Raw genomic sequence first — 13928 nt, 5'->3', positions numbered from 1 at the left:
ATCATAATCTACTTCTTCATTCTTTGTTTTTTTTTTTTTAATTTTTTTTATTAACCATCTACTTTTTAAAACATTTAAGGCCCATTTTTCCCCTAGGTATTAAAACAGTACTTTCAAAAGAAGAATGTCTATAAGCTTAGTTAACAGAGTGAGTGGGATAAAAGAGACCTTTTTTTTGTTTGTTTTGTTTTGAGATGGAGTCTTGCTCTGTCACCCAGACTGGAGTGCAGTAGTGTGATCTCAGCTCACCACAGCCTCTGCCTCCGAAGTTCAAGTGATTCTTCTGGCTCAGCCTCCCAAGAAGCTGGGAATACAGGTGCATGCCGCCACGCCCAGCTAATTTTTGTATTTTTAGTAGAGATGGAGTTTCTCCATGTTGGCCAGGCTGGTTTTGAACTCCTGAACTCAGGTGGTCTGCTTGCCTCAGCCACCCAAAGTGCTGGGATTATAGGTGTGAACCACCGCTCCCAGCCCAACTTACATTCTTTGTGCTTCAGCTCAAATCCCTTTCGTCTTGCCCCTAGTGAAGCCTATGAGGTAACACTGTCCCCACCCCTTGGGGAAGTCCCATTGGTAACAGAAGTTCCCTCTTTCATGTGGGTGTGCGCCCTGTCATTTGCGCATCCCCTCTAAGTGGCCTGGGTCGTGCTCCTCTCTGCCCTAACTCCCCAAAGCCAATTCCACAAATCTTCGAAAATGACAGGTGGGACACTTCTAAGTGTGATGTGTCCTCTCCTTTCCCCACCGCCTCTTCAGCCCAATCAAAGTTAGGGACCACTAAGCCAGGGCCTCAGCTTCCTGGGCTCTGAGATGGTCTGGGGGAGGGACAGGGGTGCTGGGCCCACTCAACCCGCTGTGGCTGTGCAGAGGAAGTGGCTGTCGGCTTTGGTAGAATTGAGTCCCAGAACCCAGGCAATGACAAGGGGGTAGGGTGGGGGAAGTGTAGGAGAGGGGCCTGAGAAGTGGAAGTGGGAACTGGCTATGCTGGGCTCTCCCTCCCGGTTCTCGTCCGCCCCTCCTCCATTTCCTCTTGGGGATGAGGGTGGGGAGCGGCCTCTCACCCCAAATGTCAGCCCTACCTCCCGCTCCCTGGCAGGACCTCAGCACGCAGCTGTCAAGGACAGGCACCCTGTCTCGAAAGAGCGTCAAGGCCCCTGCCACACCCGCCTCCGCCACGTTGGGGTGAGACCTCGCCGCGACGCCAACTAGCCTAGCCCTACCCCGTGCGACCCTGAAACTCTCCTCCCCCAGCCTCGCCACCCACCCCTGGCGCCCGGGTGCTCAGGCCGTCATGCTGGATGCCTGGCGCCAAACCTCTCCCTCGGCCACCTGCCTTTCCTGCTCACACCCGACCCCTGCTGGCCAGAAGCCTTCCTCCTTCCTCCTAATACCTACTCCCCGCCCCCCGCCAGGAGACCACCCCGGATTCCCGAGCCAGTGCACCTCCCGGTCGTGCCCGACGGCAGACTCTCCGCTGCCTCCTCCGCCTCTTCCCTGGCCTCGGCAGGGTGAGACCTACAAGCCCCCGTGGGAGGGTGAGGGGTGGGAGGTGGCTTTCGAGAGGGGCCTCCTGCCAGTGGTCATAGTGACTCCTGGGCTTGAAAGGACCCAGTTAGTCCTGGGTCACACGTGCAGAGCTGGGTTCAGGATTGGAGGGGTGGGGCCAGCTGGGGATGCTGCATTAGGAAAGGCGTGTCGCCAACCGGGCCGAGCCCTGCTTTCTCTGGTGTTCAGCAGCGCCGAAGGTGTCGGTGGGGCCTCCATGCCCAAGGGGCAGGCAGCACCTCCAGCCCCACCTCTCCCCAACTCCTTGGACCCACCTCCTCCACCAGCAACCGTCGAGGTGTTCCAGCGGCCTCCCCCGCTAGAGGAGTTGTCCCCACCCCCACTAGGTAAGGAGCTCCGCCCCCTTCTCCTTCCCAACGGTGGGGTCGCTTTTCCGCCTCCTGCCACTCCCCAGCCCACCTCTCTTGGATCTGCCCCGGCCAGCCTCAGTGAATGCCTCCTCCATGGAGCGCAGCACGGGAGCGAAAGGAGGCGGAGGAAGTTAACTAACATAACTTAGCGCCTGCTGTATACCAGACCCTGTGTTCGAAGCTTCTCATCCATTTTCTTATTTAAACTTAATCCTGGCCGGGCGCGATGGCTCATGCCTGTAAACCCAGCACTTTGGGAGGCCGAGGCAGGCGGATTACCTGAGGTCGGGAGTTCGAGACCAGCCTGACCAAAATGGAGAAACCTGGGCTCTACTAAAAATTAGCCGGGCGTGATGGCACATGCGTGTAATTCCAGCTACTTGGGAGGCAGAGGCAGGAGAATCGCTTGAACCCGGTAGGCAGAGGTTGCGGTGAGTGGAGATCCGGCCATTGCACTCCAGCCTGGGCAACAAGAGTGAAACTCCGTCTCAAAAATAATAATAATAAACTTAATCCTAAGGGCCAGGCGGGGTGGCTAACGGCTGTAATCCCAGCACTTTGGGGGGCTGTGGAGGGCAGATCACTTGAGGTCAAGAGTTTGAGACCAACCTGGCCAACACGGCTAAAAATACAAAAATTAGCCTGGCTGGTGGCGCATGCCTGTAATTCCAGCTACTCAGGAGGCTGAGGCAGGAGGATCACTTGAACCCAGGAGGCAGAGGCTGCAGTGAGCTGAGATCACCCCACTGCACTCCAATCTGGGTGACAGAGCGAGATTCCCTTTCAAAAAAATAAAATAAAACAAAATAAACTTAATCATGAGAGGGTCTTTAGCACTCTTCCTTAATAGATGAAGCCACTGAAGCTGAGGTTCAGTGACTTGCCCAAGAGCCACCCAGCTAATAAGAGGTAGAGTCTGACTGTCCTCTACTGCTGGATCTTTCAGGGTTTACTGAGCACTTACTATGTGCTAGCAGCACTGTGGGAGGACCAGGACAGCAGAGGGCTGGAGGAAGATTGCATGAGATGGGTGCATTCTTTTTATTTTCTTTTCTTTTGAGATGGAGTCTCACTCTGTCATCCAGGTTGGATGGAGTGCATTGGCAAGATCTCAGCTCACTGCAACCTCCACCTCCTGGGTTAAGCCATCCTCCTGCCTCAGTCTCCTGAGTAGTTGGAATTACAGGCGTGTGCCACTACGTCCAGCTAATTTCTGTATTTTTAGTAGAGACGGGGTTTCACATGTTGGCCAGGCTGGTCTCGAACTCCTGACCTCAGGTGATCTGCCCACCTTGGCCTCCCAACGCGCCTCGAGCAGCTCTCTCTGGGGCCCAGCTCGAGCAGATCCCTGACACACTGAAGGAGCTTCTTGTGCCACACTTACAGCCTTTCTGCTTTTCCCCCAAGATGAAGAGCTGCCCCTGCCACTGGACCTGCCTCCTCCTCCACCCCTGGATGGAGATGAATTGGGGCTACCTCCACCCCCACCAGGCTTTGGGCCTGATGAGCCCAGCTGGGTGCCTGCCTCATACTTGGAGAAAGGTACCTGACTTCTGGGACTGAGGGGCACCGGATCCCACTTCCCAGCTTCTGCGTCTGTTGCCCTGACCCCCATTCTCCTCCCTCTGCAAAGGTGTGAATCTATCCCCGGGCTCCCCACAATTTTTCTGATGAACTGAGTTCAGAACAGAACTGGGGAGAGGGCAGCTGGCTTGGTATTAAATATTAACTAAGCTGGGGAGGGGTCCTGAAGGCTTGGAAGCCCCTCAAGATGGTCCCTAGAGTCTAGTACTTGAGACCCTGCATCCCCATGGCATTGGGGGGGAGGGCAAGAGGCATATCTCACAGCACCCTTTTCTCTTGCCCTGCAGTGGTGACACTGTACCCATACACCGGCCAGAAGGACAATGAACTCTCCTTCTCTGAGGGCACTGTCATCTGTGTCACTCGCCGCTACTCCGATGGCTGGTGCGAGGGCATCAGCTCAGAGGGGACTGGATTCTTCCCCGGGAACTATGTGGAGCCCAGCTGCTGACAGCCCAGGGCTCTCTGGGCAGCTGATGTCTGCACTGAGTGGGTTTCATGAGCCCCAGGCCAAAACCAGCTCCAGTCACGGCTGGACTGGGTCTGCCCAGCTCTTGGGCTCCCTCCTCCCATCGTGGAGGCAAGGGGTCCTGGGGAGAGAGAACTTACCCAGAGGCCTGTTGCAGATGGGGAAGAGCTGGAAACCAAGAAGTTTGTCAACAGAGGACCCCTACTCCATGCAGGGCAGAGTCTCCTGCTGCAAGTTCCAACTTTGAATAAAATGGATGACATCCTGTGACCGCCCCACGGAGATAAGGGGCCAGGAGGGATTGAAAGGCATCCCAGTTCTAAGGCTGCTGCTAATTACAGCCCCCAACCTTCAACCCCCCAGCTGCCCCAGAAGCAGCATCTCCCCATTCCCTCAGTACCCACAAAGTGCAGCCCACATTGGACCCCAGACATCCCTCTGCAGCCATTGACTGCAACTTGTTCTTTTGCCCATTTCTTGCTGTGTGTGTGATGTGTTCATATGTGGCTGGGCACTTGCCCAAGAGTGGGAACCATCTCCCTGACTTAAGCGGGGCTCTCCGAGAGCACCTCACTCTCAACTCAGACTGACGCGCCAGAGATCTCAGTCATTTCTTCCCCCTTTACCTCCTTTATAGTTGTAAAACACCAGAGGAAGGAGGGGCTTGGGTTTCGCTGGTTCTGCTTAAAAACATCATGGCTTTCTGTTCCATGGGGGTGGGGAGGGGAATGCATGGAGGGCCCAGCCTGCAAGGGTGACTTTGGTGAAGTGCCTGGTCTCTTGCTGCATAGATGAGGCTGGGGTGCAAGGAGACACCGTCACACGCTGCGAGGTTATTGGCTGGCAGGACCTGGGCCGGACGGTGCGCTACCTCGTACCACCACCAGGAGGCGATTGTTCCCTCTGGCTTTTCCGTTGGGGGTGCTAGAAAGGAGTGAGGGGGTCGGGAGGCAAGAGGGTGTAGACAGCACAGAAATAGTGTGGGGTCGCGTAGGGTGAAGCAAGATCGCAAAGGCCTAGGGCCATAGGTGGAGACCCTCTTCTGTCCGTGGGGAGTCCTTGTGGCCAGGAGAATTTCAGGATCCTGGGTTCCCTCCACAGCAGACTGGAGGCGGGGGCGGTCACGCAGCCCGAGGCAACAGTTACAGCGGCGGGAGATGTTCCTTCTCTCACCTGCCAGGGAGCCCCTTCCTCCCAGTTGGTAGGACCAGGAAACACTGCTGCCTTCCAAGGTTTGCGCGCCACCCCCGCGATGGGTCAGACTCCAGAACTCAGCCGTGCGCAGTGGAGCGGGGGAGGCGGCCGAGGTGGGTTAACTGCATAGATAGGGACGGCTCTGAACCCCCTTCCCCAAGCCCCTAAAGACGAGATTCCAGAAATTCCCAGAGGGACATAGCAAAGCCAAAGGGAAAAGGGAGTAGTAAAACTAACTTTGTCTTTCCCGAATCCCCCTTCCCCGCCCCCTCCGCCGTTGGCCGGGGTGCCCCCCTGCAGGCGGCCAGACTCAGCACGACTTCAGCACCTGTTGCAGGTGGAGGCGCACGTCGGCGGCCGTTTCCCAGGGCACCACGCTGGCACGGAACGAGCTGGGCTCGGCCTTCTGGGCCTCCTGAATGAGGCGGTGCATGGGGTAGCCGCGGCGTGGGAAGGCCACGTCGCCGCCCGCCAGCAGCCCCATGGGGCAGAAGTCGTTGGCGCCGTCGCCCACGTAGAAGAGGCGCTCGAAGTGCACGCCGTCGTGGGCCCGTTCGTAGTAGCTGCAGCACGGCTGGGCTTGCACATGTTGGCGGGCAGCGCGGCAACGTGATGTATGGAAACGGCCGCAGAGCCAGCCTGTCCCGCCACGGGTCGACCGGACTAGTTGCGCGAGGATGGCGGCCGGAAACAGGCTGTGGGGCGGTGGCGCGCAGCGCGCCTCTCCATGGCAAAGGTGTTTGGGCATCATGAGATGAGAACACCTCGAAGCAGGTGCCCTGCTAGCCACAAAACTGCAGCGGTCGCCCCATGTCTGGCGACAAGGGGTGGCCTTCCGAGACGCGCGCGCAGGTCCGCGACCGCGCCACGCCTGCTTGCCCAGGTACTGGAAGACGCACGCATGTACTTGTTGTAGAAGGCTCATCGCGGTAGGTAGGTGGCTCGCAGGCTCTCCGGGAGCCGCTGGCCCGGCGCGGCGCGCACAATGGAATCGTCGCTGTTTTCGTCCACGATAGTCTCGTCGAAGTCGAAGGTCAGGAGGAAGCGCGGCGCGCCCTGCGCAGCCATCCCGCCGTCCTGGGAGCAGGGGGGAGAGCAGCAGGAGGAGGAGGAGGAGGGAGCAAGCGAGAGGGGGCGCGGCAGGAGCCCGCCCGGGAGAGGCTGGTTAGCGGGCCACGGCCAGAGGCGCTGGCACATCCAAGACCTGAGGAGGACCCAAGTCTGGTTAAGCTGGGAGGAGTACCCAATGCCACCACCTCTATCCCCAGCCTTCCCTGACTACCCCAGTGGCACCTCTTAGTTAACTGCACCGGGGTTTATGCCCAGAGGGCTTCCTGGCACCTGTTTTCAGTACTCTCATCAGGGGCCAATGGGGCTTAACAAGGGTCAAAAGAAGGGAAGAGCAGCTTCCAAGGATCACCACTTTGGGGAAGTTTCCGGACTGGACTGTTTTGGAGACTTCCAGTGGCCCCTGTTGTTGGTGTGGATCAAGAGAGGGTGGTGGGAACTCTCCCCTTCCTCATTCCCTGAGGCAGAGTCAAGGGAAACCACCCATCCACCCAACTGGACCAGCTTCCCCATTCAACTTTTGGGCTGTGGGGAATCTATGGCTCTCTGGGAGCTGCTTCCAGCCCAATGGCACTGGACAGGGGTCTAGGGATGGGGCACAGCTTCTCCAGGGAGTTTGAGGGCCCTGTGCTGACAGCTCATCACTAATCACTTGCCAATTCCCCAGGAGGAACGTGTCAGCGGGTGGGGTTTCTGCCAGAGTCCGAAGCAAGCGGGCAGCAGGAGAAGCAGTGGGGCTTGGGGAGGTAAGAGCCTCCCGCACCAGGCCACGACATACCTGGGAGACAGGTAAGGGAGAAGAGAGAGAGCAGCAGTGGCTGAAAAGGCAGAGGAGTGGGAAGGGCCAGGTAGTGGGGACTTGAGGGGTGTGGAAGAGAGGGCTGAGAGGAAATCATGCTAGGGGATCTTGGAGACAGACTGCTGGACAGGAAGACAGAGTAGGGGCAGGGATAGGGGAGTTCCAGGAAGTGGAGACCTTGGGCCAGAGTCATGTTGGAGGGGAGGGTGGTAGGCAGCAAGGGAGAGGACAGAGGACAACAGGGGACATGTCAGGGCACAAGGAAAGGCAAGCAATGGAGGCAGCAAGAGCCCTCAGCAGCAAGTCTCCATCACCTTTGCCTGCCAGTGTGTGAGAGGTGCAGAGGGGCAGTAGGCAGGTGACGTGCAGCTTCCAGATACCCACACACTGCTTTTCTCCCACCCAGCTCCCACCCCAGTTAATTGAGATGGGATTGTTCCTCTTTCTGGTTTCTTCCTAAACCTCTCTCTCATATTCCTGGGGTGCTTATGGCCTGGCACAGCTTGTGAAACAGAAGCCCAAGCTCCTCATTTCAGAGCTGGGATTTCGATTGGCTATCTGCCGCCCCAACCAAGCTGTCCCTTCCACCTCATCCCGAGAGTCACCCTATGGTCTCATCAACATGCCGTGGGCATTTCAGTGGCCTAGGAACCTTCAAATTGCAGATATAAAGCATCAGGACCCCATACCTGGGATGGAAGCTTCTAGGAAATCATGAAGCTCCAGTAGAGATGAGGGTAAACCTAAAATGGGCTGGATAGCCCTATGGAAGGCCCTATGGAAAGGTGATGGAAAACTGGGGGCTGAGGCCTCATCCTAGGAGACCCCCAGAGGGACCCACTTACCCTAGATAGGCAGCGGAGGCCAGAAACTGGAAAACAGCCACTCATTGTTGGTGCATTACCGTGGGCACCACCTGTAGGGACTCTGTTGGCCTCCAGCCGTCGTCAGACGTTCCTGACAACCACAAAAGTTCATTTGAGGGTGCCCAGTCAGCTGCCTTTGCTTCCACCAGGAATACCCACCTGGCCCTGATCCTTCTGCTGAGCCACAGGAGGCACTCCCAGGGTCTTAGCAAAAACAACCCCTCAAATAGGCCCAGCACCTACAACTCTAGAGAGGTTTCAGATGGTATCGGAGACCCAGAGAAGTTAACTGACTTTCCAAAAAGTCACCCACTCTAAATGGCAGACCGATCTCAAACCCACATCTGAGCCTGAGTCCAGTGTTTTTTCTCTAGTATCATCATTGTCCCTTAAATGTGTTTGACACATCATAGTTTACAAACCACCTTTACTCATATTCTCTCACTACTCATCAGTCATAAATTCAGCCAATGAGAAGGGCTCAGAGAGGTTAACTAACCAGCCACGCTGTTTACATGGGGCATAGACTGCTTCTTGAACGCTTGACCGCAGCTTTGCCTTCCTCGTGCCCTCAAAAAGGAAGATGACCAAAGCTTACTATACCATAGCTGGGGTCTGGGACCCCCAGTCAGGTCTCACAGGTGATCTGGGAATGGCCTCCCTGGTGCTCTCAGGGGTCCGGTGGTCAGACAGGAGAGTCAGGTTGAAATCTCGGCTAGACTTTGGTGTGGCTTTGGGGACTGGGTTTAACCTCTTGGGGACTTCACTAAGAGAGCAGCAAAGGATACCACCTACAACTTCCAGTGCCTCTCTACTCTCCCACCTGTGCTCCTGGGGTTGAGTGAGACCAGAGGCAGCTGGGACAAGATTTGGAAAGATACAGAGAGCCAGGAGACAAGACCTGGAGAGGAGCTAAGGTCTGGCTGGCTGCTGCCCTCTGGTGGTGACAATGGTGACTGTAAACCCCTCTGCCAAGGTGACACTTCCCTGACTATCCAGGAGGGAGAAGCAATTGCCCCAGGACAGAGACAGGGACATCCCAGGAGCAGGGCACAGGCTCTAGCACTATCCATCTTGTAGTACCCCCTCCCTCACAACACCTGGACCACACATGTGTTAAATCCTTCTGCAGGGATGGAATGCAGCTCTCAGTTTTTTCCAAGAACTTCTAATCTAGGAATTGGGAGAGGTGGTCAAAGCTGAATGAAGCAGTGGGCAAAGAGAGGGTGAGGGATGGGAGAGAAGAGAGGTTAAGGAAGAGGTGGGAGAGAAGGGGAGGGTTGCATGAGGGACAAGGAAATGGCATGGGTTGGAGCTGTCCCCAGTCCTATCTGGAGGGACTTCCAACCTTCCAGATTCCCAGCTGATATCACATGTCCAACCTCAGCCAGGCGATTTATAAGAGAAAGGTCAGGGATGCCACTCCCCTTGTAAAAGCAAACAGGACAGGCACATGCAGCACGTGGAGAAGCAAGGGGCAGATACAAAGATTCCAAAGGGTCACCAGCAGCTACCCAGGGACCAGCTTTCATCTCATAGAGAAGGGTCTCATTACTTTGCCCTCTTTCTTTCTTTTCTTTCTTTCTTTCTTTCTTTCTTTCTTTCTTTCTTTCTTTTTCTTTCTTTCTTTCTTTCTTTCTTTTCTTTCTTTCTTTCTTTTCTTTCTTTCTTAGTTTCTTTCTTTTCTTTCTTTCTTTCCTTTTTTCTTTTTCTTTTCCTTCCTTCTCTCCTTCCTTCCTTCCTTCCTACCTTCTTTCCTTCCTTCCTTCCTTTGTTCTATTCTATTGACCATTAATTATGGTCAAAACTTCTCATTTTTTCAGCCAGGCAGGGTGGCTTAAGCCTGTAATCCCAACACTTTGGGAGGCCGAGGCAGGCAGATCACTTAAGTCCAGGAGTTTGAGACCAGACTGGGTGACATGGCAAAATCCTGTCTCTTTAAAAACAAAAATGAGGTGGGGATGGTGGCTTGTGCCCATAGTCCCAGATACTTGGGAGGCTGAGGCACGAGGATCACTTGAACCCAGGAGACAGAGGTTGTAGTGAGCTGTGATGGTACCACTGCACTCCAGCCTGGGTGACAGAGGGAATAACCCCATCCCCAAAACACACACACACACACACACACACACACACACACACACAATTCCTCATATGTCATCATAAAAGACAGTTACATTTTTCTGCTAATAATAGTATCTAGGGGATTCAGTTAAACACTTATTGTTTGGTGAGTTGCCTTTGTTTCTTTTAGTCTCCAAGGCAGAAAGTCAGGCATCTTGGGTTTCTTCCCCTGAAAACTGAGAAGACCATGCCGTGACACCTCGTCCCCACCCCACAGGAGTCAGAGGGACCCCTTCCCCTGTTGGAATTTGGCTCCTGTGATGTTCCAAAAGGTCTCTCACCTCTGACACCTTTGTTCTGAGTCATCAAATCCTTTTGTGGTCACCAAACAGAGTCCCTCAGAGTAGGGGGCAGGATCTGAGCTTCTCTAACAGGCTAGAGAAGGGAGAAGGGTTTCTAGGGGGTTGCAGGGAGTCCATATTCTAGTCCCACCTAAAAGTAGTGCCTACCTCCTTAATTCTGCACCGAGTCAGATTCCTGCCTGCTTCTCCTGCCTTTCACACAAATGCTCTTAGATTAAATATGTGGGAAGGGGGTGGGGAGGGAAACAGGCCCCTCTCTGATACAGGCCCTAAGTTTGAAATTCCCTTCTTACTGGGTGGATGGAGTTCCTAGAAAAGTTTTGGGATAGTTTTCCACAGGAAATGTGCAGAATGAGGATGGGGAGGCGAGGACTCCAGAAAGACCACAGTAACAAGCCCTCTCTGTCCAAAAACAAGTCTCCTTGTATCAGTCACTAGAAATCAGATCCAAAAACTAAGCTAGAATTTCCTCCCTCTCCCGGACAGTGCTCCCAAACATGACCATCTTCCTTGCTCACCACGCCTGAACAGCAGATAGGAAAAACAGAGGCCCAGAGAGGTCAAGCTAACATCCTGGGAGTCACACAGCATCGGAACCGAGATTAGAACTCAGGAGTCTCTGGCGCCTCTTGGGAAAATTGCAGCTGGAGCTCCCCCTTGGCCCTGGAGACTCCCGTGGGCTGAGAGCTTGCGGTCCTGACCAGCTGGCGGTGGTGGCCCTGCGCCCTGGTGCCAGTGAGGCGTCTGGGTCTAGCAGTCACCTCTGGGCACTGCCTGGCTGGGAGGACATTCTGGGAGGGGATCTTAGGGGCAGGGGCAGGGAGGTGGCAGCTGCCGGTAGGGTTGGGGGAGAGATATTTTTAGAGGTGACTAGGAAGCCAGCACTCTGGCGCACCCCCAGCTGGCGGGCGCTGGGCTCCAATGCGGGCGGGGGGTGCGCGGCTGGGGAGGGGTATTGTGGGTGGCAGGGAGCAAGGGGACACCAATTCCTTGGCTTTGCCAGAGTCAGGGACGGAGGGATACCCCAGCACTATGTTCCTGGGTAGGAGAGAGAAGGGCACTCACTCCTGAGCTCCAGAACTCCCCCACTGCCACGCGCGTGAAGGAGCGCCTTCAAACTCCACAGCCCCCACCCCGCGCCGGGACCCCAGCCCTCCCCTATCTCCCGGGGCCCAGGACTCACGTGGGGGCGGCGGCGGCAGAGGTCTGTCCCGGCTGAGTTTGGTGTGTAAGAAGTGGGGAAGGGGGCTAGCTGAGGTATTGGGGCGCCGGATGGAGCGAGGGGTGCTTACGGGAATTGGAGGGGACGCGGTGTCTTATCCACCCCCGGATTTCTGGGCTCCGGCTCACGAGTCCCTCCAGTCCCGAGGGACTGAGGACGATGTGCGTCTGAGCCGTCCCCTCCACTTGCCCCCCATCCCCCCGGGCAGCCGCCGCGTCCCCTTTAAATGCCCGGGAGCCGGAGCCGGAGCCGGAGCCGCGGCCGGCGCTGCGGCTGCTGCAGCAGCGGAGCCCACCGCAGTCCCCACACGTCACAAGCGACTGTCCAATCACAGAGGCGTCGGCGCACATCAAAGGGGCGGGCCGCCCGAGGCCACGCCTCCCTCCTCCCCCGGAGGCACCCGGAGCGCCAGCCAAGGTGGGATTGGGCGCTCGGGGAAAGGGTAGCAGGGTGGCGATGGAGCGCTGCCCTTCCGAGGTGCTTGGGTGGGGGCACCCTCACTAGAGCGGCTGTGGATATACGCTAAATCCCTGCCCACACACTCCAAATTGCCAGGGCTGTGGACTTTCTCATCCGCCGCCTCCAGGGCTGTGGACTTTCTCATCCGCCGCCTCCAGGGCTCCGGTTCCTGAGATTTGCAGAAGTGCACCTCCACCTCCTGCCCATTCCGCTCTCGGGTCCTAAACCCAGCGGCGCAGCGTCCTGGCCCGGCTCTCGGGACCCTTTCCCCAGGTTATAGGTTACTGAGGGTTGCGGGGGGTAGCGGGGGAGTGACTCCCCCTCCTCCGCCCGTAAAGTTGGTGGAGGGGTGGTGACAGACAGTTTGCCCCTTTTGCAAATGGCACTATAAATGAAAACGCACTTTCTCCCCTTTTCCTAAGAGTCTGTGTCTCCCCGACCCTAATCTCCTCCTTTTGGCCCTCCCAGCCTGCTAGTGAGGAGAAGGAGAAGATTGTGTTTAGAGAGGAAAGACGTGAAACTGGTATTTACTGAGAACATATGATGAATTGGGCATTCGGGTTAGGTCGCTGCGTTTATGGCCGAATGTTCACAACACTCGATAAATTATTTGCCTAGCCGTTCAAACCTGGACACACCTGACTCCAATGGGTCACAAAGAGGTATGTAGGTGGGGAGAATGCACTTTGGAAGGCCAAGGTGGGAGGGTCGCTTGAGCCTCGGAGTTCGAGACCAGCCTGGACAACATAGGGAGACCCCATCTCTACAAAAAATTAAGAAATTAGCTGGGCATTGTGGCATGCACCTGTAGTCTCAGCTCTACTTGGGAGGCTGAGGTGGGAGGATTGCTTGAGCCTGGAAGGTCAAGGCTGCAGTAAACTGTGATCACACCACCACACTCTAGCCTCGGTGAAAGAGTGAGACCCTGTCTCAAAACAAAAAACAACAACAACAACAACAAAAGTGAGCTTGTCTGGGGTCACCCAGGTGGTAGGGCTGGGGTATGAACCTGGTTGCCTTATTCATCACCCCACACTGTCCCTCTCATTGTCTGTCATCCCTCCTCTCCTGTAAGCAGCGTGAGGACCATGTTTGTCTTATTGATATACCCCGATCCCCTAGCATAGACAGCCTGGCTGGTACACAGTGGGCCTTGGATGTTTGTTGAGTGAGGCCAGGTGCAGTGGCTTATGCCTGTAATCTCAGCACTTTGGGAGGCCGAGGCAGGTGGATCATTAGAGATGAGGAGTTTGGGACCAGCCTGGCCAACATGATGAAACCCCATGGTTTACTAAAAATACAAAAAAAAAAAAAGCCAGGCATGGTGGCATGCAATCATAATCCCAGCTACTCGGTACTCGGGAGGCTGAGGCAGGAGAATCACTTGAACCCGGGAGGCAGAGGTTGCAGTGAGCCGAAATCATGCCACTGCACTCCAGCCTAGACGACAGAGCAGCACTCCATCTAAAAAAAAAAAAAAAAAAAGAAGATGTTGAATGAAACAAGTCCCCTGCTGTATTTAGCTCCAGGTTAGTACTCCATTTGTGCTCCTTCACTTTTTCTTCACAATAACAGATTGTTCCAGTGTTATTCCATTTTATTTTATTTTATTTTATTTTATTTTATTTTATTTTATTTATTTTTGAGAAAGTCTCTCTGTGTCACCCAGGCTGGAGTGCAGTGGTGTGATCTCGGCTCACTGCAACCTCTGCCTCCTGGGTTCAAGCGATTCTCCTGCCTCAGCCTCCCAAGCAGCTGGGATTATGGGTACCTGCCCCCATGCCCAGCTAATTTTTGTGTTTTTAATAGAGACGGGGTTTTACCATGTTTGCCAGGCTGGTCTCGAACTCCTGACCTCAGGTGATCAACTCTCCTCGGCCTCCCAAAGTGTTGGGATGTTGGGATTACAGGTGTGAGCCACCATG

General features: G+C 55.4%; 2 protein-coding genes across 3 annotated transcripts in view; one reads left to right on the top strand and one right to left on the bottom strand.

Annotated features, from left to right (window-relative positions):
• ABI3 (ABI family member 3) overlaps window positions 1–4444 on the top strand; it is a 13141-nt gene extending 8697 nt beyond the window's left edge. For both annotated transcript variants that reach the window (XM_017854013.1, XM_017854012.1), the window contains exons 4-8: window positions 1097–1182; window positions 1413–1508; window positions 1735–1892; window positions 3324–3458; window positions 3788–4444. In XM_017854013.1, coding sequence (XP_017709502.1) covers window positions 1097–1182; window positions 1413–1508; window positions 1735–1892; window positions 3324–3458; window positions 3788–3951 — 639 coding nt within the window. In that variant the 3' untranslated portion in view covers window positions 3952–4444. The remainder of the gene's footprint in view (window positions 1–1096; window positions 1183–1412; window positions 1509–1734; window positions 1893–3323; window positions 3459–3787) is intronic.
• A 126-nt stretch (window positions 4445–4570) lies between these two features.
• Window positions 4571–11147, bottom strand: PHOSPHO1 (phosphoethanolamine/phosphocholine phosphatase 1). Its single transcript, XM_017854015.1, is given in 8 exon segments — window positions 4571–5728; window positions 5730–6029; window positions 6032–6060; window positions 6063–6367; window positions 6888–7009; window positions 7876–7987; window positions 10302–10395; window positions 10841–11147. Coding segments are annotated over 6 exon segments (1056 nt in total). The 5' UTR covers window positions 7921–7987; window positions 10302–10395; window positions 10841–11147; the 3' UTR covers window positions 4571–5473.
• Window positions 11148–13928: the final 2781 nt, after the last annotated feature.

Source organism: Rhinopithecus bieti, unplaced genomic scaffold (genome assembly GCF_001698545.2).
Source record: "Rhinopithecus bieti isolate Rb0 unplaced genomic scaffold, ASM169854v2 scaffold_35856, whole genome shotgun sequence".
NCBI lineage: Eukaryota > Metazoa > Chordata > Mammalia > Primates > Cercopithecidae > Rhinopithecus > Rhinopithecus bieti.
Note: the sequence above shows the minus strand (reverse complement) of the source record. Positions and strands in the feature narration are given on the sequence as shown.